Source organism: Drosophila kikkawai, chromosome 2R (genome assembly GCF_030179895.1).
Source record: "Drosophila kikkawai strain 14028-0561.14 chromosome 2R, DkikHiC1v2, whole genome shotgun sequence".
Lineage (NCBI taxonomy): Eukaryota > Metazoa > Arthropoda > Insecta > Diptera > Drosophilidae > Drosophila > Drosophila kikkawai.
Genome location: NC_091729.1, coordinates 26,241,040 through 26,264,581, shown reverse-complemented (window position 1 = coordinate 26,264,581; position 23,542 = coordinate 26,241,040). Strand labels below are relative to the sequence as shown.

The following is a 23,542-nucleotide window of genomic DNA, read 5'->3' as shown; positions in this document are numbered from 1 at the left end:
CAGTGTAGGTTTTGTGTTTGCAATACCGCAGCACCCCCAGGGATCCTCTCGAGTATGAACAATATGTGCAGCCAATAGTACTTTTTTTTGTATAATTTTTATTTTTAATGGAATTATGTTATCGTTTACTTTACAATTTTTATATCCAAGATAAATTTTCCTTCAACGCGGCGCCGGTGAGGGCCACCGCCAGAAACGAAACAAAAGGAGGGGAAAACATCACAAAATGTGGGCTTTCCACCTTCCTCTCCTTGCTTTCTTCCTTCTTGGTTGTGTCCTCTTTTTCTCTTTGTATGCATATTGTTTACGATAAAAGAAACGACTACACTATAAACTTAAATTCATAAATGTATAAATACAATTTAGCTTATTTCGTGATCTGGGTTTTTCTCGTACTGTTTTTGCTTTGTTCTTACAACCACAAGCTCTGTGTGATTGCTCTTGAGGAGAGAGGAGACAACGACGACGTGTTGCGTCCGATCTAATCTATGTAGAGATGAGTTACAGAGGGATTTCGGGGATGTGGCTTTTGATGGGGATTGTGTGTGGTGTTTTGCTGCTTTGTTTGTTGTGTTTTGTTGTGTATGACTTGGTGATGAATATTGGAGGGATGTGATCAAGAGCCGAGCGTTTACTCGCTCTCATCATCCTCATCCTCATCGGAGTCATCCTTCTTGCTCTTCTTTGATGGTTTTTTCGCTGGTTTCGCACGTTTCTTGGCACCGCCATTGGCAGCACTGCTGCCACCATTGGCCTCAAACTCTTTGACGGCCCGATCGTAGTCGTCCTTGGCCTTGGCAGCCTTGGCCTCCCACTCCTGTTGATTGGAACAAAAGAGATTAGTTAGTGGGCCTGCTTATGCTTTATATGGGGTCTGAGGTACTCACCGACTTATCCTTCATTGCCCTCCATAATTCACCACCTCGCTTGGCCACCTCGGTCACCTTGATGCCGGGATTCTCGCGCTTGATCGACTCGCGTGCACTGTTGAGCCACAGCATGTAGGCGGAGAGAGGACGTTTTGGTTTGTCGGCCATATTTAGATTGTGTTTTGTTTTTATTTGTTGATACTAATTAACAAAGTTGTACAACTAGGTCTTATTGGCTTCGAGCTGTAATGGTAAATAAAGGTAAAAATGTATGAATAAATCTGTACTTTTTAAGAGAAATTCTCTTAATTTTCCTTTGCCAATTATACAACACTTGAATACTTTAGTTATTCAACACTGAATTGTATTTTCAAAGTTACACCGTAAAAAAAACCTACATATTTTAATACTTAAAAACTGTACTCCTAAGCTGAAACTAAAAACACAAATTCCCCAAGCACTCTTAATTCGAAATGCTATGGGATTTACATAGCACATTATAGTTTCTTTTTCACCGCGTTCTCTCTTTCGCTTGTACCAAAAGCAGCAACAACAGCAGGGGAGGGCGAAGGAGACAGCAAGGCACCGTCGACGCAAGCAATGGCGACTCGAAGCGAGACAGCTATACACTGCGGTCCGTGCTCACCACACTGAAAAAATGCGCGCGCGCGCGCTCGCTCTCTGGGGCCTAAACGCGCGCCACTTAATAATTAATATGAAATTAATTGAACTCCTAGGCCAGAATATGAATAAATGGGGAAAATGCAGCCGCTAGGCGAGTTGATAAGGGCCTGTGGGGGAGCAGCAGACGGCTGCCACAGCAGCGAGTGCGAAAGGCGGCGAAATGGCAACACATACTTTTTCTGTATGCGATGACTGCCTATGTTGGCTTGGTACAGACTGCGGGACGCTCTCAAAAGTGGAAGAAAACTGAAAAATGCCCTGGAAAAGGCAATTTGAGGTACAGGTTTTTCGGAAAAGTCCAATTTTGGTCTTAAAACGCCGTATTTTAACGTGGTTTAGTTGATATTTAGGCTTAAACACTCAACGTGCTTGGTCTGATGTTGGTGTGCGTGGTACCGACGCTCTTTGACTCTCTTTATCTCTCTCTTAGCAGCACTATTAGTTTATTAAGTTACTTGGCGAAGTAGGCACTTTGTAGTTGTTAAAAAATTGTAACTTTTCTTAATTTTTTTTTTTTTTTTTGTGACTTCTTAATTTCTGCATTCACCAACCTTTGTCGCTGAGTTTCTGGAAGAAAACTGAACGAGGTGGCGTCCACTGCCGAAAACCAAGGCAGCGCAAAGCGCCCTCACACGTACATCTCTGCTGCTGCGCGGTCGACGCAGGCAGATGCGAAAAAAATGAATGCTTGGCGGCGGCAGATGTCGCGAGGGAAGTTGCGTGGTTTTCGTTTTTTTTTCTTCTCACTGGTAACTAACTGAATTTACCAATTTTAACAGATTTTTTGATTTGTTTTAACCAACAACATAAACAAACAAATTAACTTATTGAAAAAAGGCCACCGGAGAGGCTGTACTCTCTCTGAATCAGCTCTCTCTCGCTCTCTCCTCTCTCGAACCGGCGAATTAAAAGAGAACGCGCTAAATGCCGAGTAAAAACAAATGCAGCAAAGAAATATCTTCTATGAAATAGTGAAAAAGGCGCGCGTTTCGCTGGCGTCCAATTAAAAATTGAAAAATCGCCGTGGAAATAAATTGCGGTGGCGGCCATTTTGAGGCGACAGCTCACCAAAGAAGCAACGAGCAAAGAAAAGAAGTCGAAGCCAAAATGGCAACGCTTGCCTTGCCGTTTGCTTTCTCCTCTCGATTCGTCGTGGGTACAGCACAGCACACCAGCGCCTTCTCACGGCGAAACCACCGAAAAACTTTGATTTTCTGACTGAAATCTCTGCTAGAAAAAACTGTATTCACTCTTCACTCAATTTGCACCAAGTCCTTTTCTTCCAACTTATTTTATTCTGGGTTATATTTTGCACGATGTAGAAAACCAACCTTGTTCGTTTCGAGTGTTGAATTAAACTGTACGGAACCAGCGTCTTGCGGCAGAACGAAAGCGAGTAGGTAGAAATAAGCCGGACAGGCGGCGACGTTGGCGCCGGCAGAGCGGCTGCAGCGCTGCCGCTGGCCTTGTGTTGGTGAGCGCTCGCTCGCTCTCTCTGACGGCGACGGCGAGCAAAACGGAGGGCGATAAATGGCATGTAAAAACAAATAAAACGCTAAGGAGGATGTGCGTTTGCCGCGATAATAGACCAACTAGAATTTACCTCAGATTAAATGCGTTTTCCGGACGATTCTTGGGAGGCTGCCCCCAAAATTCGCAGTACCTAAAAATTTCCTTCGTACACATACTAGCAAGAAAGGCCATACAGCGCTCGCCTTGGTCGCGGTCGCTCTCCCAGTAGCAGCAGCAGAAACACATACAGCACAAAGCGACCGAGGGTCGCTTTTTAAAAATGGCGCCAAAATTTATATGCATGCAAAAAATTTTTACTTATTATTTTTATTCTAATACCTGAGATACTTACAAAATTTAAGTCCAAAATGTAAATCTGACTTAAAAAAAATAAATTTTTTAGTGTTAAAGCACTTACCCTGGTAATACTCTTACTTTTACTTTAGAAATATGTACTTTCATAGAATCTACATATAAATATTTTATTTTTTGGTTTATTTAACTTTGTTTTATAAACTTTACTTCAAACACTCCTGAAACAAGCTTTTGGACTTATATATATATATATTTTTTTTTTTTTTGACTTTATATTTTTATAGAAAATATGTACATTTTTTTTCTGAAGTTTTATGAATAAATACAAAACATTCCATGTTTTTTTTCGTTACTACGTGGACGTGGTTTATTTCTGTAAATGTTGTGAAAGTCACTGGAATATTTTGTAGATATCTGAATGAAACTTTGCTAATAGAACTCATGTGTATATAAATATAAATATTGCAAACATATTCATAGGTTGAAAAAAATTTCGATAACCGTTATGTTTCGCACCAATTTATAGCCGGCAGATGCTTAGTAGGCATTTTCCCACAGCCTAGCGAAAACGTAAACAGCCTCCGGAAAATGGGAACAAAGGGCTTGGCGGTAAAATAGATCCTAGAATTGTCGCTGCAGTTTTTCCTTTGCGGCCGAACAAAGGATAACGATGTCACGCGCTGTTGGGAATGGAAGGAAAAGGAGAGGCAGTAAGAAAACAGACAAATGGGCAGATGATGGAACGTACGTACCTGGAAACTGCATTCCTTTGCAGCCAGATTGCAAAAGGGGGAGGGGGGTTAAACTCAAAGGAATATTGCCGCATTATTGCAAAATCCCTCCCGTTATATTAGCGCTGCCCGCTAATGCGGCTGTTCCACCGTTCTCACGATCATTTCTCTTCGTCCATTCTCTTTCTGTACCATCATATCAAGTTGCCCCAAGGAAAGAGAGCGAGAGACTGAGTGGCCGCCACACAAGAGAGCGCGAAATTTGCTTATAATTTCTATGACAACTCCAATGTATTCCCCAGGTTTATAACAACTGCAAAACGGACCTGCGCGTTGCTCTCTCTATCGCTTCCCTAGCTCCCATCAAGTTACTGGGAGCGACAGCAGCAGCAGCAGCAGCGCAAAAAGCAACAAAGCACAATCAGCAAATTTTTGCAATCCGATTTTGCTTTTTGCTTTTGAGAATACTTTGTTTACAGGTTTATTGAAAGGGGCTTTAAGTCTTAAAAACTTCTCAAAATCTTATGGGGTTAAAAAGATATGCAATTTTTCTCACTAGAAAAAACACATTTTATAGTCGTTTATGGCTGCTTCTCGTTCCTTGGGGAGGGGAACTGTTGCTTTAAGATTGATTTGCAATTCAAACGGTAAATTTCATTTCTGCTTTGATATTTTGAAACCAGGCTAACACGAAAATAATACAAAAGCATCTACAAGACAAAAAGCATCACATGAGAAAGATGGCGAGAGAGCGGGGGCCGAGAGCGAGCAAAGCAAAGCAGAAGAGCAGAAAGCAAGTTGAAAGCGTCAGTTGGCGCGAATCAGTTGCACGGGCAGGTCGTTCTGCGTAGGTTCCACAAATAAAAGCACGTTCAGAGATCCAACGTTTTCCACTAGTCGCATAACATGTCCAATCCCAACGTAACGGCAAGGGGCGTGGCTCTGCCCTTTCGCTTCTCGGACGAGCGTACGCTCAAGTTCGTGGAGCTTTACGGCCGGGAACCCTGTTTGTGGAACAAGCGTCCCTATTTGCGGCGAGCACGAAACGCCGCCTATCGGCGTATCCAGGTGGGGATCAATGCCGATACGGAGCCAATGGAATCAATGATCACCATCCAAGGCATTAGGATAAAGATCAAGAATCTTCGCACTAGCTACCACCAGGAGCTGAGAAAGATCCGTACCATTCCGGGCTATTCGCCCAAGGCATTATGGTTTGGCCCGCTCCACGAGTTTCTCTACGAGTTCGTTGACACGGTAAGGAATCTATAACTAAGAATATATCTTCTAGAGTTATTTATAAAGTTTTAGAAGAGCGTTCGAACGATCGAGCGAACGATCTTCATGGGCATCGCAATTATGTATATTTCGTATTTTCTTTTCATATCCTTTCTTCCAGGCTGAGAAAAATACCATGCCCGCTCCGCCGCTGAAGCGATTGGAGATTCGTCTGACCAGACTGAAGTCTGTTAAGCTTCAAAACGAGATTAAACCGGATCCCGAGGAGATGGATTCTTCAGAGACGCCCCCGGTGCCACCAAATCCATCTCTTTTTACTGTCCTACCCCAACCCATGATCATGGAGCAACCACTAACCCCTCCGCATTCGTTGGACAAGATAGCCGAACTGAACCCGGGTCCAGCTACGGTTCAAATGCCTCTTCCCATAACGGCCGCCGGCTCCATGCCGGAGAAGACTGAAGCCGTGGGAACAGGACTGGGCTCTGTGGCTGATTTGGGCCGAGGATCTGGACTAGGAGGACTGGGAATGGGCTTGGGAATGCGTGGCGAGGATGAGTTTACTTTTTTCGGCTTGAGCGTAGCCGCCCAGATCCGCAATATGCCATTGGATAATGCTATGGTGATTCAGTCAAAGATCCAGTATATGATTTCAATGGAGCGTCGCAAGATTAATGGTCACTCCAACGAGGTGGATATGTTTAACTAAGAAAAGCATGCCATATTTGCTAGGACTTTCACGAACTGAAATTTGAAGCTAAAAAAAAAAACTACACAGTAGTAGTGATCTATGAAAACGATCATGTCTTCTAATGATATTTCCTCGTTCCTTAATCGTTGTGCTTTTTATTTTAAGGAAAAATGTAAGAAAAAACTAATCTGTAAATATCCATATCCAATTAAGCTATGCTTAAGAGGCTGAACTTTATTTTGAATTTATTGGGCTGAGCTCCCAAGATTATTGTTTTTGGAGTCATATCATCAGTTCAATTTAAAGTCTTGAGAAATAAGTGACAGCATAGTCTGAATATCTTTTTTTTTTTAAAAAGCTTCTGTTTAAATGATATAAATATAACATAAGTCTTAGTTTCTTAGCTATTTAATAAAATCAAGCATGCTTTGTATTAAAATATACCAAGTCTCCGACAATGTTAGATTACGATCATTTCTAGTGCCAACTGGTTCTAATTTGCTGGAGCCCACTGTGCGACGGAAGAAAGGCAGGAAAGCAGAGAAGCAGAAACTCGGAGCAAAACCGTACTGTACCGCAAAGCAGAGCAGAGCAAGGCAGCGAAGAGAGCAGAGCCACAGGCAAACAACAAAAACAATCCGCTGCTCGCTGCCTCTGTCGACGCCAACGCAGCGCTCGGCCTTTCTCCAAGTATTGGTGTAAAATACACGGTTGTGTAAATTACGCATAAGTGATGTAATGCGCTATGTACGTTTGGGAGATGCAAGCTATGTATGTACATATGTTCATCTGCAGATATATCTATATAGTTCGCTTGGGGATATATCTTTTTATTGGCCGATTTGGGCAATTCTCAGCAGGCATGACGCATACACAAACACACACACACACAATGGCGAGAGTGTGTGGTGGGCTCATTAAATGCTCAACGGAGAGAAAACTGAGACTCGGAAACCGGACGACGACAGGCGACACAACAAAACGCATAGCTGATATTGTTCTTGTTGTTGCTTATCAGCTTTTGCAGCGGATTTTAGCAACATGTGAATATACCCTAACAGAGGATACCCTACCCTGGAAGTCGGACTTGAGGATTCGCACACTAGCCTAGTTCTAGATTTTAAAACGATCAAGTCGAAGGACATTTATCTGAACTTTATACTGAATTGTAAATCTTTATAATATTTAACAATTTTCACATAGAAAATGTTTTTTTTTTTTTTTTTTTTTTTTTTTTTTGAAAAGTTTTATTGGTTTCTTTAGTCTTGGCTGCAACAATAACAATTCTACTAGTATCAAATAACAATTAACATGTAGTAGAGATAAAGGAACAATAACAATACAATTTAAATCAGTTTATTTGCCGGGTTGGCAGCTCCCGGATAGTGGTCCTCTTCAGTCGACGTCTTCCTCTCGTAGTAGGCAGCGCTCTGGCCAGCGGGTTGGGATGTCCAGTCAGCCTGGCTCGGTGTCGGGCAGCAATGGTATTAATGGCGTCTCCCACAGCAGGGACGCGTAGCTCTCTTCTTATGTCGAGGTTTCGAAGATACCACTCAGCGCCTGAGATGCGCCTCAGGAACCGAGATTGGAACGCCTGTATTCTCTGTAGGTGGGTTCTGGCTGCAGTGCCATAAACCGCCACTCCATACTTCCATATTGGAGCAAGCAGGGACTGGTATAAGCGGGTCTTGTATGCCAGGCTCAACTTCGATTTCGGACCAGTAAGCCAGCTAATACGCCTGGCCGTGTTTTGGAGTTTGGCTCTGACCTGCTTGATGTGCGACGCATATGTCAGCTTCTTATCCAGCGTCAAACCCAGGTACGTGTGCTCCACAAGTTGTGGCAGGAGCTGACCGTACAGAAAGACACCAGGGCAAGTGCCTCTCCGCAGGGTGAACATGACCACCGCACACTTATCAGTGTTGATGGCCACATTCCATCTACAAGCCCAGTTTTCAAACTTCTTTAGAAGCAACTGGAGTTTGTCCGTCGCACTGTAGATGCAGCTTGACCTGGCCAGTATTGCGGTGTCATCCGCGTACGTGGCAGCACACGTGCTCGTTGAGCTTAGGTGCAGCGGCGCGTCGTGGGCGAAGAGGTTGTAAAGCGTGGGCCCCAGCACGCTTCCTTGTGGGACTCCAGCTCGAATCCTCCTGGTGGTAGAGGCCACTCCGTCCTGGACCACTTGAAAGCTCCTGTCCATGAGGTAGCTACAGATAACCTCATATAGCTGTGGTGGCAGGAGTTTCTTGATTTTGGACAGGAGTCCTTCATGCCAGACCCTGTCAAAGGCCTGCTGGATGTCCAGGAAAGCAGCCTTTGAACTTCCTCCTGGATTCAGGCAGGCAAGCTATAACCTGCAGGACGACTTCCCAGTGCTAGGAAGCCGAGGCAGGTCTCATAATACTACAGCGCCACCCAACCCAGACTCTGATTGGGACATGACGAGGATAGTGACCATGCTTACCAGCCTCAAGGCCACTGTGGACCAATTGGCTTCCTCCTTAGCTACGATATCTCTTGTTGTAAGAGAGCTGAAAAGAGGAATGCCAACTTTCCATGGGGACCCTTAAAGTGGGTATATGGAATGCCAGAAGTCTCCTTGCTAATCGAGAGGAGCTTCTGGTGTACCTCTCAAGACATAGCATTGACATTATGCTTGTGTCTGAGACCTTCCTTAAACACGGAGTATTCTTCAACATTCCTGGGTACTTCCTCCATAGAGCTGACTTCCCTGGTGCTGTAACCAGAGGTGGAGCTGCGATTTTGGTCAGAAGTGGACTGACCTACTTTCAGCACAACCCGATACGCCTGGGATTGGCACAGATGGCGATGATCACTCTCAACTCGCCTTTTGGAGATCTGGATGTGGCAGCGGTCTACCTTCCCCCTCGCCCCACCTGGACATGTGATGGATTTGAGGCTCTGCTTAACCTTTGTGGAGATAAAGCCATCTTAGGAGGAGACTTCAACGCCAAGCACCGCAACTGGGGCAACTTCCGAGCTGACAGGCGAGGCACAATGCTGGTTGAGGCCCTGGATAACACGAACACACAAATCCTGGCCACTGGCAGACCTACGTGCTTTCCCTGCAACGGCAGAACCCCTTCTGCTCTGGATTTCGCCCTACTTAAAGGACTCCATGGACGTCGGCTGACTATTAATGAATCCTTTGAGCTTAGCTCGGATCATATCCCACTCATAGTCAATCTACACCTGCCAGGAAGCGCTTATGTGCCAAGAAGGACGCTCCTGCCCCCCGGATCTGACGTCAGGATGTTTAAAAGAACCTTGGAGGACTCAATACACCTGCATATGGAGATCAACACAGCCAATGACGTAGACGACGCCACCACCCTCCTGGACTCCAAAATCAAGGCTGCAGCAGAGCTCGCCGCGCCTCCGGAAGGAAACAGTCGCATGGTGCCCCGCGCTTCTCTGCCACCGGACATCAGGGCCTTGATTGACCTAAAACACAGGCTCCGGAGGGAATATGCAAGGACGCACGAAGCCAGGGTGTTGCGAGTGTACCGCAGGCTTGCTCACCGCGTCAGGAGGATGCTGCAACAGCTGCGACAGGAGCGCATGGACAGGGAGCTGGAGGAGGCTACACCAAACAAGGACACTGACTACGCGCTGTGGAAGCTTGCGGGCAAGAACAAGCGACAAGCTACCCCTAAGTTCCCTGTCAAAAAAGCTGACGGAAACTGGGCGAGGACACCTTTGGACCGAGCGGAAGCCTTCGCGGAAAGTCTCGAGGAACGCTTTACCCCGTTTGCCACATCCTCAAAGGACAGGACGGAAAAGGTCCGAGCATCTCTGGAGACACCACACCAAATGTCGCCTCCCATCGCACCGATCCTGCTCACGGAAGTGCAGGCCAGGATCAGGAAGCTGAAGAACCGGAAGTCGCCAGGAGCGGATGGCATTTCCAATAGAAAATGTTAAATTAGGTAAAACCATTATTATTTTTATGTTTTAATTTAATATCTAATTCAGATAATACTATCTATATAATTTCTTTAATGTGAGGTATAACATTTTGTAGCATACTTATGGACACAATTTCAATGGTTTCGATTACATTTTGATACCAATTTCTCGATTTTACCCAAAAAATTATGTTTATGGGATATCATATATAAAGGTCTTAAATTCCAGAAATACTCAACATTTCAAAGTCAGATCGTGTTTTTCAGCTCTTTAAATATAAACAACAATTCTACTTGCCTCAAATTTCCACTTCCCCTTAAAGTGGGTTTTTATGCGACTCAACAAAATTGGATTGGTTTTAATTTTCTGTTAAATTATTTATTTATTGTAGTTTTTTAATAATTTAAAAATTTAACACTTTAATTCCTTTATTGTCTTTCCATGTTAGTTTTCTTAGACCTCCAACATAGCTTTTCCGCCCACACAAACATTTTCACCCACAGACACACACACACACCTAGAACTTCACTTTCGCGCTTCTCGCTTTAAATTGGGTCACAAAGGAGTTGGAGTCCTGTGCCTGTTCCTGGTTCCTGGTTCCTCCGATGCCTGCTGTCCCTCCCGTTCCCTCTCCCGCTCCATGCCCTGTCGCTGTTGCTTTTGTGTTTCCCGTGTATTCCCAGCTTCGGTTGCAATAATAGGCGGCATGGAATGTGCTGAAGATACTGAACTTGGCCGTGGATTCGAATGGGGGGGAATATTATCCGTACCGTCCAGTGGCTTTTTGCTGTTGTTGTTGCTTTTAGCGGCCGGCAAGCTCTACCCAAACACAACACACACACACCCGCAGAAAGCAACAATAATGGAGAGTCAAGGCAGGCGAATCACAGTGGGCCCCCTGCAGTGGGGATACCATTATTATTATTTCCAGAGTCTCTTTCCAGTGTCATTGTATCGCCTGTTTACTGTATTTTGTGAATAGCCACCTCTCTCTCTCTCTCTTCACCATTTCCCCTTTGAATTTCGCGAACATGCATCAGCTGTTCGGCAGAAGCGAACGACGGGAGACAGTAGTGGGGGAGGAAGAAAGTGGGGGAAGAGACGGTAAGTGGGGGGGCAAAGGGGGAGACCCAAACAGAACCAGAACGAAACGCACTATGAGCAAAAAGCTTGACGCCTTCCGCTTTCAATATTCTCGGTGCCCATTTTGATACATATGCAGGTGTGCTCGAGCCACCTGTTAATCGAGATGCTTGTGGGTGCTCGTAGAGAAAGATACAAAGTTGAATTTTTCAAAGGATCAGATCAAAAGAAAATATCATTTTCAGAGCGTAGAAAGTACAGTGAAATTGATCCTAGAAATCTTAATCCTTTTGTATTCCTGATCAATAAAATAAAATTAAGCTGACCTTACCTCCTGATCTTACCTCCGTAAGAAACCCTTTTAGAGTTTTCTTAGATTGGAGATTCTCTGAGGATTAGAACGTCTAAACAAATTTGAATATTTCTTTGAAGAGTTATAATATATGTTATATTTTTGCCTAAAAAAATATTGGTTTAAGTCTAAAATTTAAGAATGTAATTTAAGGAATTAATATAAGATCTTTCACCACATAATAAGTAAGAATAATCCCTAGAGGACCTCAAACAAATAAAATAATTAACTCCCTAACGATCTCCTTTAACAAGAAGTGGCGCCAACATAAAGTTATGCTTCTTGCCCCCGAAGACCTGTATAAAACGTAACGGTAAAGGCGAAAACCAAAGTGTATTTAGTCCATATGGCAAGCATATTGCATCAAGGAGGATATAAAATAGCGTCGTAACGTTGGGGGGAGGAGGAGCGGCAACAACAAGTTCCCGCCCAGTGATAAGTAGTCCGCAGAGTTCATATTCCATAGTCCGAGACGGGACGGGACTGGACTCTTTTGCCTGCTGCATCCTGCTGTGCACACTTCAGTCTCCTGATTGTCTGCACAAGGATACTCGGTTCAGTTCCATGAAAGGCACAAAATACTCGTACTCTGTACTCGACTGAATGCATATATGTATGTGAGTGTGTGTTTTTTCGCAGGCAGCAGGAATCATCAACCTAAGCTGGCTAAGCAGGGTCGCTGCTGCTGGTAGCTGGAAGGACGAAGGACACAGCAGAAGAAGAACCGGAGCTCTGCATACTCCTCTTAAGCCATTACCAAGATGAAAAGTTGCTGCAGAATATGGCAGCCAGAAGGAACGTGCCAGAGTATATTATAGGGTATGACGAGCATATGCTGGGTCTTGATAACGTTTAAGTATAAGAAATTGTTTTCGAGTTGATGAAAATATCAATTGATAATTTGGAAGGCTCCAAAGAACTCTGAAAACTATTCATGTTTTTAAAAATCCTACATACAGGATATGCATAGTCCCCTCTGGCTATGTACTCCTCCTAGAGCATCCGGTCTTCGGTTGGAATCTGCATACACGCATGCCAGGCAGGCTCGTTATATCCACATCCTGTCAACTGTCCGCCTCATGCGCCCCTCACCCCCCCACTTTCCCTGCTCCTCCTCGCTGCCTGACTGGCTCTCGGCTCGTTAGCTTTCGTTCGCTTTTGCATATTGTACTCCTTCACTCCGCCCGGGAGCGAAGCCCCTGCTCGAAAATTGCCACCACCGAAAGGCAAGCCAGCCGGGCAGGCCTCTCACCTCCCAGGAACAACGGCAGCGAAACCAACACCAAGCTATATAGCCTCCGAGTGCCGTACCGCCCATCCCCCTGGATATATTTTCTGACTCTCGTTCGGTGTGTTACACAGACACGGCTGAAATGAGACGACAAACAGCCATAATAATCGACCGAACCCAGTGGGCACGGTGGAACCGAAGGGTCCAATAATCAGAGGAATCTGGAAATTATATTTCATATTTTAATCTGGGACATATAGAGGTTATATCGAAGGAGTTACAGTAGCTGGATGAGGAGGAGGTGGAGGACAAAGCAACCCCTTCTTTATAGGCCACCCTGAGTTGTTTTCACTGCGAGGTCAATGATCTGTAAAATAAGCCAGTTATCCTGCTTGTCCGATCAAAGGATAGGGATGTCGCTGGTAGGAAAGTATATATCTGTATTTTAAAGATCTTTGCTTGTTTTTGATTTCTTAATTAAATAAGTTCGTTTTTAAAATCAAATGTAATAAATTATTGGGTTTAAGAGGGTTTTTAAGTACTTTGTTTATAGGTACTATATATAAGCTTTATAGTTTCAAGAATCTCTCTTCCAGGTATTTTAGTAAAATTTATAAAATAAGTAGAGTCTCTATTATACCTACATATAAGAAATACCTCATTATGATACCTATTTATAATATAATAGTCTTAATATATTTCTTAGGATACCTTATTTTGGATTTATTTTACTTGATAACTTTACATTAAATATAAATATTTAAAATNTATTTAAAATATTTAAGTTTTATAGTTTTAATTTAGGTTATTATAAGCTATCTAATCCCTTTTGATTTGGCATACATGATCTTTAGATCGTCATCTTTACCACACAACCCCCATTATTATAAAAAAGTAAATAACCCAAAAAACAATCCTTAAGATATTCCCCACAAATATCTCCTAGAATTGCATCAGTTATCAGTTATCCCATATCCCGAAATCTGTTTAATCCGCTGATTCATAACCATATTGTCCCACTGCCTTGGCACACACCCTACACTGAAACGGAGCGGGCGCTTCGATTTCATGGTTTCATGGATTTTCTCTGTTTGCTTCGCACTCGGCCAGCTACGGATACAGATACAGCTACAGCTGGCGCAGATACAGATACAGTCGAGTATGTGGAACGACACGTACAACGGCCGCCGCCGTTGCCGTCTGTTTGTCCCTCTCTCTTTCTCTCACTCACTCTCTCTCTCTGTCTGCCTCTCAACACATTCGTTCGCTTCGTGTTTTCAGCCAAACTACAGCCGTTGCTGCCCTGCTGTACTGCGGTCTGTGGCCTGCCTTGCCAGCGTCTCTATAGAGCGAGATACTCGCACAGGCGGCGAGCGAACGACCGAAAGACCGAGCGAACTGTTGGAAAACAGGCGGCCTGGTCGACTTGCGGAGTGCCCTATTCGGTGGCCCCAATTCGGTCGGCTGATTGTCAGTTGCCTTGATAAGATAGAGTGACTTTGCAACACCACAACATCTGATGTCATTTTACTGACGAACCTGTGTGTTTTTTGTTTTTTAAGTCGAATTTTTGAGGACCTCTTTCAATATTTTAATTTATAAGCAAAAAAAAATTAAATAAGCTTATATAATTATTTAGTCATAAAAAGTGTATAAAGTTTTTATTATATTTTGATTACTGTTGATCAATCTTGATCCATATTTTTGTTTAGGGTTTTTTACAAAAATAACATTTTTGAAACCAGCTTTTATTTTCAAAAACTATAACATTAATAAAAGTTTTAATTATTTAACATTAAACAATTATAAACAAAATTTTCTTTAATAAATTATTTTATTATTCCACAGATCATTTAAAAAATCTGAAAATCTAAGTATATTTTAATGGTGATTAATTTAATAATATAATAATTTTATATATATATATTTTTTTTTTGGGGTTTCTGTATAATAATATTATTTATTTTATTTATTCAAAAAAAAATCCGCCATCAAGATAAAGAAGTAAGGGTTTAATAGTAAAAATAAATAATATATTTTGTAATTCCAAAAACTTTTTAGTCTTCAAAATGTATCTAGATGCTTATAAAAACCACTACGAATTCAATGAACAATGAACTGCTCCAAAAATTCCAACAATTATTTAGTTTATTCAATTTTTTTAAATACTATATAGGGGTAAATTGAATTCTTTACAAACTTACAAATCAGATACATCCTACCCCAGTACTAAAAACCATCCAAAATTCTTCAAGAATATATAAGATTCTTTAAACAGTGAAAAATTATACATTATTTAGAAAATATCATGTTTATAAATAAATTTAAATAAAAATTTAAACGACATTGCATAGATAATTAAATAATCTAAAAGCCTCTATACCAGATACATCCCATCCTAGTGCTAAAAACCATCCAAAATTCAAACGGAAACTCAAAAATACCTTTAAAATCCAGTAATTATCTTGAGATAATGTTAAAAAACTCCAATTTCCAATGAGAAATTACCTAAAATTTGTACAAGATTTTAAAGTTTATGAAATTCCCCACCGACTGGCATACCAGGTACACCCCATCCGAGTGTTAAAATTTTTACCAGAGAGGCAAAGAAGCGAACATGAGGCCGGGGCGGCCATACTGTGCTCGGTCTCGGTACTCTGGCGCTCTTGCTTTGCTTTGCTGGCTTGCTGGCTGGCTGGCAGGGCGATACGATGCCGCCACTCTTCACCGCCACCGCTCCCTGCCGCCGTTCAGCTGCCAGGCAGCCGCCTGCCTGTACTGTGTGTTCATATAACGAACGAGCAACGGCTACCCATACATTGGCTTGCCTCGCCACCAGACCAGCCGGGCCAGATACACACGGACGCGTATCTGTGAGCTACTCGGGGGCACACAGATACAGATACTCGTACTGGCGCTCGTACTCGTACTGGCCTGCGTTTGCGTCGTTCTCGTGCTTCGCTCGGTGGACTGGCGCTGGCTGGCTGGCCTGTGTGGGCTCTATGGCCTGGCGTTCACTCTGTGTATTTGATATTCCAAAGGCAAAAGCTGTACTACGTACCAGCCAGCGAGCCAGCGACTTGAGTTTTAGTGGAAGAAGAAAATTTTATAAAGTGAACCGAACGTACTGCTGAACGCTGAACTGAACGCTGAGGCGAGCTGCTCTGTTGCCTGAGATTTTCGCCCGATACATTTTTTGGGGGGCCTGCAATTAAAACGCAAATTACGCGACATTTTCGTACGGGTGAGTGTCAAGTGTTTCACTACGATTGATCCGTCATTGTATTGCCTTAATTATTGGGTATCTTGGCCAGCGCCAGCGTGGCCATTTATTATATAAATTTTGCAAAAGAAAGACGCAAAGAATATAACCAAAAACGACCCCAATTTGTGCCAGGCAGCGTGGGTTATTCCACTATAGTACGGCTATAGTCTCGGTCCCATATATTGGTGGAGGAGAGTGGCTGTGGCTACGTTCTCGTATTGGGATTCAATTTTTGAATGGAGGGCGGCGCGCGCCAAATATATTGACGGTTATTTTTTGAATTTCCTATGAACGTTCGCTGATTACCCAATCGATTCCGAGTATCTCTGTGCTCTGTGTAAATGTCAAATCAATATTGTAGGTTAAATATTTTATGGAAAAATCACTCGCACACAATTTGATGATTAACTTCAAAATACAGACTCAAAAATTAAAAACTCAAAAAGTTGTCAAACATTTTTGCCAACAGGGGGGAGAGCATAACAAGATACTGGGGGATAAGGGGAGTAAATACTTAATTTTTTTTTATTTTATTCAATTTTTAAAAAATTTTTGCGGGACGCCAGGGCGGTACAGGTGGGCGGGCAGTTAAGTTTACGCTTTTATATACTTATATCTTGATATATATATATGTATATATGGTGGTTTAGGGGGAGAGAGGGGGCTGAGGGGGTAGGGAGGGGTATGGACAGTGGAGGGGGCAGAGCGGCGCCGCCAAATACTACTGGCATTTCGTTCGCACAGCGCTCAGCGCTCAGCTCCATGCTTTTTATATGGGCAGCGTACAGTCGCGGCAAAAATAGTCGGGCATGTTGCGCATGTTTATGGATTCCGTATGGCGGGTGGGGGCCTCAGATAAACATAAGTAGAGTAGGAGCCCCCCTCCACCCTCCTCTCTTTCAAATGCTTTTCTATGCAAAATTATTTTCTTTAAGTGTCTATTAGTAAGCAGAGGGGTTTGACGTTCAAAGCGCTATATTGGGTTTTGTTATTTTTACATGTTTTTAGATTTAGGTTGTAATCAAAATATTTAACGTTACAATTAATTTTTTTTAAGACAAAAAAATAAATTTATAAATATTAATAATACCTTTAAAAAAATATTATAGATATTTATTTTCTATTATTTATTTAAAAATTTTTTTTTTTAATTTCTATAAAAATTCTAATTAAAAAACATTTCCAAGATCAACGGACCCTCTTTTTATAAATTATTTTTAATATCATAAATTTGTATCAAATAATTTTTAATACTCTCTCAAGTCTTAAGTATACAAATTTAATTTATAAAACCCCAACTCCTTTTATAGTTTGTGAGAAATTAGATAAAATTGCTCTTGCATAGCCCGGCCAATATTTCCCTCCTCCAGTGTGCATGCGCTGTACTGGAGAGTTGCCTCTCGGCTGGTCGTCATTTCGCCGGCCGCCAGTGTGCGGCCACGCAAATTGTATGGCTCGCTGTATGCAGACCCGAAGCGACGCCACTGTGCGCATACTACATACAGTCGCCTACCCTTGGCTGAGTGGCGTCGAGGAGAGCTGCGAACTGCTGCGAACTGGGAATTTGCTCAGGCTCTGTGTGTTGGTTGGTCGTTCGGTCGACTCTCAGATACAGATACTTTTGTATGCCTGCCTGTACGTACGTACTGGCTGCTCTGCTCTGCTCTGTGCTGTGCTGTGCTGTGCTGTGTGTTATTTGATGGTCTCGCTGTTCGCTCGCTCGCCCGCCTCTGCCCCGGAAACCTCCCTCGGCCGACAACCGACCGCCTGCCTGCCTGCCTGCCTCTGTGTGTTTCTGTTTCGGTTTCGGTTGGGTTTTGCTATAGCTCAGTAGCCTGGTACAGCTGCTTCAGTTGAATTTCAGTTCAGTTCGCCTTCCTATAGACGCGTCGCCGTCGCAGTGACTCGATTTCAGTGCGATTTTCACAGTAGAGGCAGCACAGCAAAGAGCACAGAGCCCAGAGCCCAGTACCCAGTGCCCAGTACCAGTCGCAGTCCAAAATCCCAGTATAAAGTGAAGTAAACACACGGAGACACAGGAGAAGGCAAAGTACGTACGTAGATATGGGCAATATGAGCATTTTTCATACGATTTTTGTGAGGCACTTACACTCGTCGGCAAATTAGTCGGTCCAGCTAATAATATGCGATTGATTGACTGCGGTTATGTGTTTAAGTAATTAGGAAATTGGGCAAGAAATAACTGATATTTAACCTTGTTTACTCGGTTAGATGCCAAGAGTTTTAGTTGGGCTTTACAGGTGTTTTTTTTCTTGGTGATTAAAGTTTAAGAAATGCAAGTTTACATATTTGGGGGTACCTGATGTCGTCGAAAGTCATGTGGTTGAGGTAGGGGCTTATGTATGATGTGTAATTTTAAGACGAGAAATTGGTTTGAGTTTGGGTGATTAATATTTTTATTATTTTTTGATTTTAAGTTTTAATACAAATAAACAATATTTGTTGCTAAATGTCAAAGTTAGCTTGAAGTGATTTTGTTTTAAAAATCAAATTTATAGTGAACTATTGAAAGATTTTATTTCTTATATTTAAAATGTTTGGAGGTATTTTATTCAACTAGTTAAATTTAAATTGTATAATTTAATTTTTATAAAAAATAAAGTTTTTTTTGTTCTCAATTTTTATTTAAACCATTTTAAGTTCAAATTTTGGTTTGGCCAGTGTCTTTGGCAGAGGCCAGGGCACATTCTCCCACCGAGTGCAAGTCACTTGCCTGTGGCACCTGCTTTTGCTGGCGCTTTTTGATTTCCGATCGGCTTTGGGTATCCTGTACCTGCGGGAAATGGAAAATATGAACAAGGGCCACCCACCTGTCGCCAACTAAGCCTTTTTGGGGCTTCCAAGGCAGTTTGCAAATTGGGTTTTGGGTGAGAATTTGATGGTTTGTTTAATCTTATTTTTGAAGGATAAGCAGATCCTGTGTTGACTTGAATTTTCTTTAATTTTGTGTGAAGATTTTAAAGTTGTATTATAAAATTGAGAGAAAATAGTATTTATTAAGTTGATCCCAACAGATATTGTTTTGGTTTAAGATTAGGATTCAAGGTGTTTCAGGATTTATTTGTGTTCTTAGAGGTTTTCACTTGATTAAAGGATAATAATTTGTATATTGTTTACTTTTATTAGGTCAAGTTTTTTGGTATTTTTCAAGCATATATCGTGTATGCTTTTTAAGATCCTTTTGATCCTTTACGATCTTCGTCTAGCTCTTCACCCTTTTTCACTTTTACTTGTCCTCGCTGGCTTTTGGTTGTTTTGTGTTGTTTTTATTCACGCTGTGCGCGTGTTTTGATTTGATTTTTTTCCTTCTATTTCTTGGTGTTGTTTTTTAGCGCTTTGCGTGCTGCAGTCTCGAGTGCAAACTAAAAATGGCGCCAAAAGTTTTGTTATATAGTCCCCCCGCTCGCACACATACAGTCGCAACATAGAGAGAGGGAGTGAGAGCGCGCAAAGCTTCTTCTTCTTCGCCTCTGGGCTGAATTTTACAGTTACAAAGCTCTTTTCGCGCCAATTTTCCGTGCTTCCGTGCCTCCTAATCGGGTAGGCGAGATATAGGGCTTAATCTATGGGGGAGATAGCGGTAGATTCGTCAAATGTCTCGTGCGATCGCAGGTTTCCCGCTCTTTTTTCCCGCTGATGTAGTGGTAGATAGGGAGAGAGATAGAGAAAATGATACTTACTCTGTGATATTTGCATTTATGGTAGCTAAAAAATACAAAATAGGGAGTTTTAAGGGGATAGGAATAGGATTTTTAAGGGGATATTAAAAAAAAATCCTTTACAAAACATGTTTTGTGGTTTTACTAACAATCCGTTTCAAAAATGTTTCTTAATTTCTGTTATCTTCAATCCGGATATTTTTTAGGAATTTTAAGGGACATCCTAAACTGTGATAAAAGTATTATTTTATAATGAATTAGTTTATGGTATTTTAAAACTGTGATTCATTTAACTTAGATTAAATTTTTAATGGAAATGTTTTCAGCCGGAATCATAAAATCAAATCAAAAATCTCTTGAAAAAATAAATTCTCTGGAATTAAAAAATGCACCCTTGGCCTTAATTTCTTATTCTGCCATAAAATTTCCACAATTAATTACTTATTATTATAAAAAACAGGCAGCAGAGGCGCCATCTGTCGCGCCTTTCTGCCTTAATGGTGCCGTTATAATGTATGCAGCGGCTATGGCAATGGCTTACCCTTTGATTTTTGCCACGACTGTACATACACAGCGAGAAACGGGGCATGCACAGAGCGAAGAACGAGGAAGGGTCGTTATGGCACTCGATATAGTATGTGTGCCTCGTTCAAAAGTCACCACTGTGCGTTCAGAGCGTTCGCTCTCCAAGGGAAAAACACAGGCACATAAAGGCCCGTTGCTTCCAGTGCGCAATTCCCTGGGAAAGTATCTACCCTAAAATGCTGGTTCTGCGCACAAGCTTCGTCCTGTTGGCAGTGTTTCGTCCTGGCTGTTGGGTGGTTGCTGCTGCTGCTACTGCTGCCTTTCCTGCCTCCCTGCCTCGTTTCGCCGCCTAACGGGGCATTAAAAACACACGCCATAAGCACACACATATTCTCGCCCGAGATAAGCGTTGTCAGTTTGCCTCTCAGTTGACGTCAACGCCGCTGTTTCCGTCAACGGTTCTGCCTCAGCCGCAGTCTCTGCCTCTGCTGCAGTCTCTGCCTCAGTCGCTGCCTCTACCGTTTGCCACTGTTTCCAATTCAATTTTTAGATCGACAAAAGTGGGCAGTTCTTTGGCCAGGCTTTTCGGGGTTTTTTCCTGCCCCTTCATTTGGTATTCCGTTTAATGTCCTTTGTGTGCGTCCTGTGTACTTTCATTATATGTATATCCATACACATGACCACGCTTGCCACACGTTGCGTATGCGTAATGTGCGCTACAGTGGTGTCCCCACTGCGTATGCGTGATATTTCGGAGAAAAATATAGGAAATATTAAGATTTTAGGTGGAAAATTGGGTTTTAGGGAGTAAAAACTTAGTTTATATTATGAAAAAATTTAGAATTTTTTATTTATTATAAAAAACTAAGACTTTAATATGTCTGAGCCATTTTATGTGCTTTTATTGAAAATAAAAACTTAAAATTATAGGAATGCGTTTTTTTAGTTTAAAACTATTTAAAAAAATAATAACTAATAAAAGTAATGAAACCTCAAATATTCCTAGAAAATCCTTATTTATTTTCTTATAATTTTTTTAAGCGTTTTAAAGTTCTCCTTTCTGTACCCAAAGATATCTCCTTTATTCCTGCCACTTGAAAAATGTTTTCGCCTCGTTTTGTCACAGCCAAAGGACCAAGTTAACAGCGCAGAACAGCAGATATAGATACAGATGCATTTTTGGGGCCAACAACTAACCAAAATATATATGTATGTACAATCCACACAGACAGGCAGAGACGTGGAAGGGGGGCTGGTTTTCGCTTTCGATTTTCTAGGTGGCCTACACCACCCCCATTTCCCCCCTAGCAAGGAGGAGAGCAGGCCTTATCCTGACTGCATCACGTGTTGCCGCAATGTGCGGAGCCATCCATCCGTCTGTCTCTATGCGTCGAACTAGCAACAATTTTGCCGCCGTTTTCCCTGTTGCTCTTGGACACACAGGATATGCATGCACAGAACGGGAGGAGGAGGAGAAGGAGGCGGTGGGGAGGGCGTGCCTGGCCTGATTGATGGCGACACTCCTGCACAACCCCTCTATCCCCTCTCTGGGTGTGTGTGTGTGGCAGCTTCTCCTCGGGGCCTCTGTGACTCGGTGCTGCTCCTCCATCCGCATCCTTCATAGCGATTTCGAGTCGTTTGTTAACCCAATTCACGTCGTTATGCTGGCTCCAGGACCCCCTTGCTCGCTGCCTGTCGATGTCTCGTGCATTTTGCGCTAAATTCTGGATTTGGGTCAAGTGCATGGCTTATGGACGTTGTTTGGGGGCCAGAGTGTCGTCGTTGTCGCTGACGCCGTTGCCTCATTTGCATGCCATTTCCCAGCTGATTTGTGTCTAGAAAAAGGGAGAAGTAGTTGTCGAGTAGAGTTCACTGGCTCGGCGACTACGAAAATTTCTTCGGGGGCAATGACCTCTCTCCGCCTTGTACATAATACCAATTAAATGGGGAGTACATAGAGCATGTATAAAAGCCACAATTAATCGAAAATGTACATAGTATCGCTGCCATAAATAGCAATTATGTATGTACCGGGGGCTATTATGTATATAAAGCCGCAAGGATTATGTATGAAAAGTTAAATGGGGCGGAGTGCAGCTCCTGTGTACATATTTAATTGATGCGTGATTTCTGTGAGTATACAGCCGAAAATGCAGTTTGAAGAGAGTGAGGAGGTACAGGAAAATTCAGGGATATTAATGGAGGGAGTTATTCTTGTAATGTATTATTTGGAAGCATTAAGATTCCATTAAAATTGTTTAATAAATATTTATATTGATACAAAAAATTAAATAAAAAGTTGGAATTTCTATAACTTAAATGCTAAGATAAATAGCTTTTTCGCTTTAAGAGCCTTCATTCCTTACTAAGTTTTCTTTTAATTTCTTTTGATTTTACAGCTTGCTTAAGAGCTTAGCCCTCGATTTTTCACCAATAAAAAAGTCAAAACAGCAACAAATATGAGTGGAGATCGCCCGAAGCGCCCCTTGTCGGCCTATATGCTCTGGCTGAACGAGAACCGTGAACAGATCAAGAAGGACAATCCCGGCAGCAAGGTGACGGACATAGCCAAGCGAGGCGGTGAGCTGTGGCGCGGACTGAAGGACAAAACTGTAAGTTTACTTCAGACTCTGCTCTCTAAATAAACGCTAACTGCCTAAATATATTTCTAGGAATGGGAACAGAAGGCCATCAAGCAGAAGGAGGAGTACAACAAGGCAGTGAAGGAGTACGAGGCCAATGGCGGCACCGACTCTGGTGCGCCCAAGAAGCGAAAGAAGGTGGCCGCCAAGCCAGCCAAGAAGGCCAAGAAGAAAGAGTCCTCCGAGGAGGAGGAGGAGGATGAGAGCGAGTAAAATGGGCAACGTTTTTTCTGCATAAGTTTTAAAATACATTTTATTAATGTAATTTTTTAAGTGACAAACAAAAAAAAAAACAAAAACACCAACACAAAAAACTTAATTAAAAACCACAAAAAAAAACTACAAAAAAATATAAGAAAAAAGCAAACAAGAAAATGAATTAAGACCCTTAAATCTTAAATCTTTAAATATGCACTAAATCACACACACAGCCACAACCATACATACAACAACAACATCAAACATAAACCATAAAAAGAGAAAAACCCTTAGCCACTGTTCTTTATCTTCTACATATATATATATTCTAGGTTTGTACGTATAAATGTAATTACATATGTGTAATTAATTAATATGTCATTAATTCTCCTTAAAAAACAAAAAAGAAACCCAAAACAAACACACACCGAGCCCCCTTTTAGCCACTTTCGGATTGCATCAAGTTATTTGGATTTTCGAGTCCTTCGATTCGGAAGCAACAAAGTTATATATATATACATACATTTTAAACTATATATATATGCATTAATATATATATTTAAATATATATATTATGTAATTTAAAAGAAGC

General features: G+C 42.1%; 3 protein-coding genes across 5 annotated transcripts; 2 read left to right on the top strand and 1 right to left on the bottom strand.

Moving 5' to 3' along the window:
- Nucleotides 1–78: 78 nt before the first annotated feature.
- Nucleotides 79–3,003, bottom strand: HmgD (High mobility group protein D). Of its 2 annotated transcripts, none has more exons than XM_017163474.2 (3): nucleotides 2,885–3,003; nucleotides 888–1,112; nucleotides 79–817 (listed from the first exon to the last, which is right to left on the bottom strand). In XM_017163474.2, exons 2-3 carry the CDS (start codon nucleotides 1,035–1,037, stop codon nucleotides 632–634), a joined length of 336 nt encoding a protein of 111 aa, XP_017018963.1. In that variant the 5' UTR covers nucleotides 1,038–1,112; nucleotides 2,885–3,003; the 3' UTR covers nucleotides 79–631. The 2 variants fall into 2 exon arrangements, with proteins under 2 accessions (XP_017018963.1, XP_070140108.1); XM_070284007.1 differs by lacking the exon at nucleotides 2,885–3,003 and adding an exon at nucleotides 2,105–2,239.
- A 948-nt stretch (nucleotides 3,004–3,951) lies between these two features.
- LOC108072238 (uncharacterized) lies at nucleotides 3,952–6,482 on the top strand. Its single transcript, XM_017163299.3, has 3 exons — nucleotides 3,952–4,124; nucleotides 4,795–5,368; nucleotides 5,511–6,482. The coding sequence occupies exons 2-3, from the start codon at nucleotides 5,018–5,020 to the stop codon at nucleotides 6,057–6,059; spliced, it is 900 nt and encodes a 299-aa protein (XP_017018788.1). The 5' UTR covers nucleotides 3,952–4,124; nucleotides 4,795–5,017; the 3' UTR covers nucleotides 6,060–6,482.
- A 9,181-nt stretch (nucleotides 6,483–15,663) lies between these two features.
- Nucleotides 15,664–23,243, top strand: HmgZ (HMG protein Z). Of its 2 annotated transcripts, none has more exons than XM_017163492.3 (3): nucleotides 15,664–15,884; nucleotides 22,510–22,722; nucleotides 22,783–23,243. In XM_017163492.3, exons 2-3 carry the CDS (start codon nucleotides 22,570–22,572, stop codon nucleotides 22,963–22,965), a joined length of 336 nt encoding a protein of 111 aa, XP_017018981.1. In that variant the 5' UTR covers nucleotides 15,664–15,884; nucleotides 22,510–22,569; the 3' UTR covers nucleotides 22,966–23,243. The 2 variants fall into 2 exon arrangements, with proteins under 2 accessions (XP_017018981.1, XP_017018980.1); XM_017163491.3 differs by lacking the exon at nucleotides 15,664–15,884 and adding an exon at nucleotides 17,758–17,955.
- The last annotated feature ends 299 nt before the right edge of the window (nucleotides 23,244–23,542 follow it).

What these genes read in the sequence shown, in the direction of transcription:
- HmgD (XM_017163474.2), bottom strand. Translation starts at nt 1,037, where the DNA reads ATGGCCGACAAACCAAAACGTCCTCTCTCCGCCTACATGCTGTGGCTC. An exon ending in GGGCAATGAAGGATAAGTCG is followed by an intron (nt 818 to 887) that starts GTGAGTACCTCA and finishes TCCAATCAACAG; the next exon opens with GAGTGGGAGGCCAAGGCTGC.
- LOC108072238 (XM_017163299.3), top strand. Translation starts at nt 5,018, where the DNA reads ATGTCCAATCCCAACGTAACGGCAAGGGGCGTGGCTCTGCCCTTTCGC. An exon ending in TCTACGAGTTCGTTGACACG is followed by an intron (nt 5,369 to 5,510) that starts GTAAGGAATCTA and finishes CCTTTCTTCCAG; the next exon opens with GCTGAGAAAAATACCATGCC.
- HmgZ (XM_017163492.3), top strand. Translation starts at nt 22,570, where the DNA reads ATGAGTGGAGATCGCCCGAAGCGCCCCTTGTCGGCCTATATGCTCTGG. An exon ending in GCGGACTGAAGGACAAAACT is followed by an intron (nt 22,723 to 22,782) that starts GTAAGTTTACTT and finishes ATATATTTCTAG; the next exon opens with GAATGGGAACAGAAGGCCAT.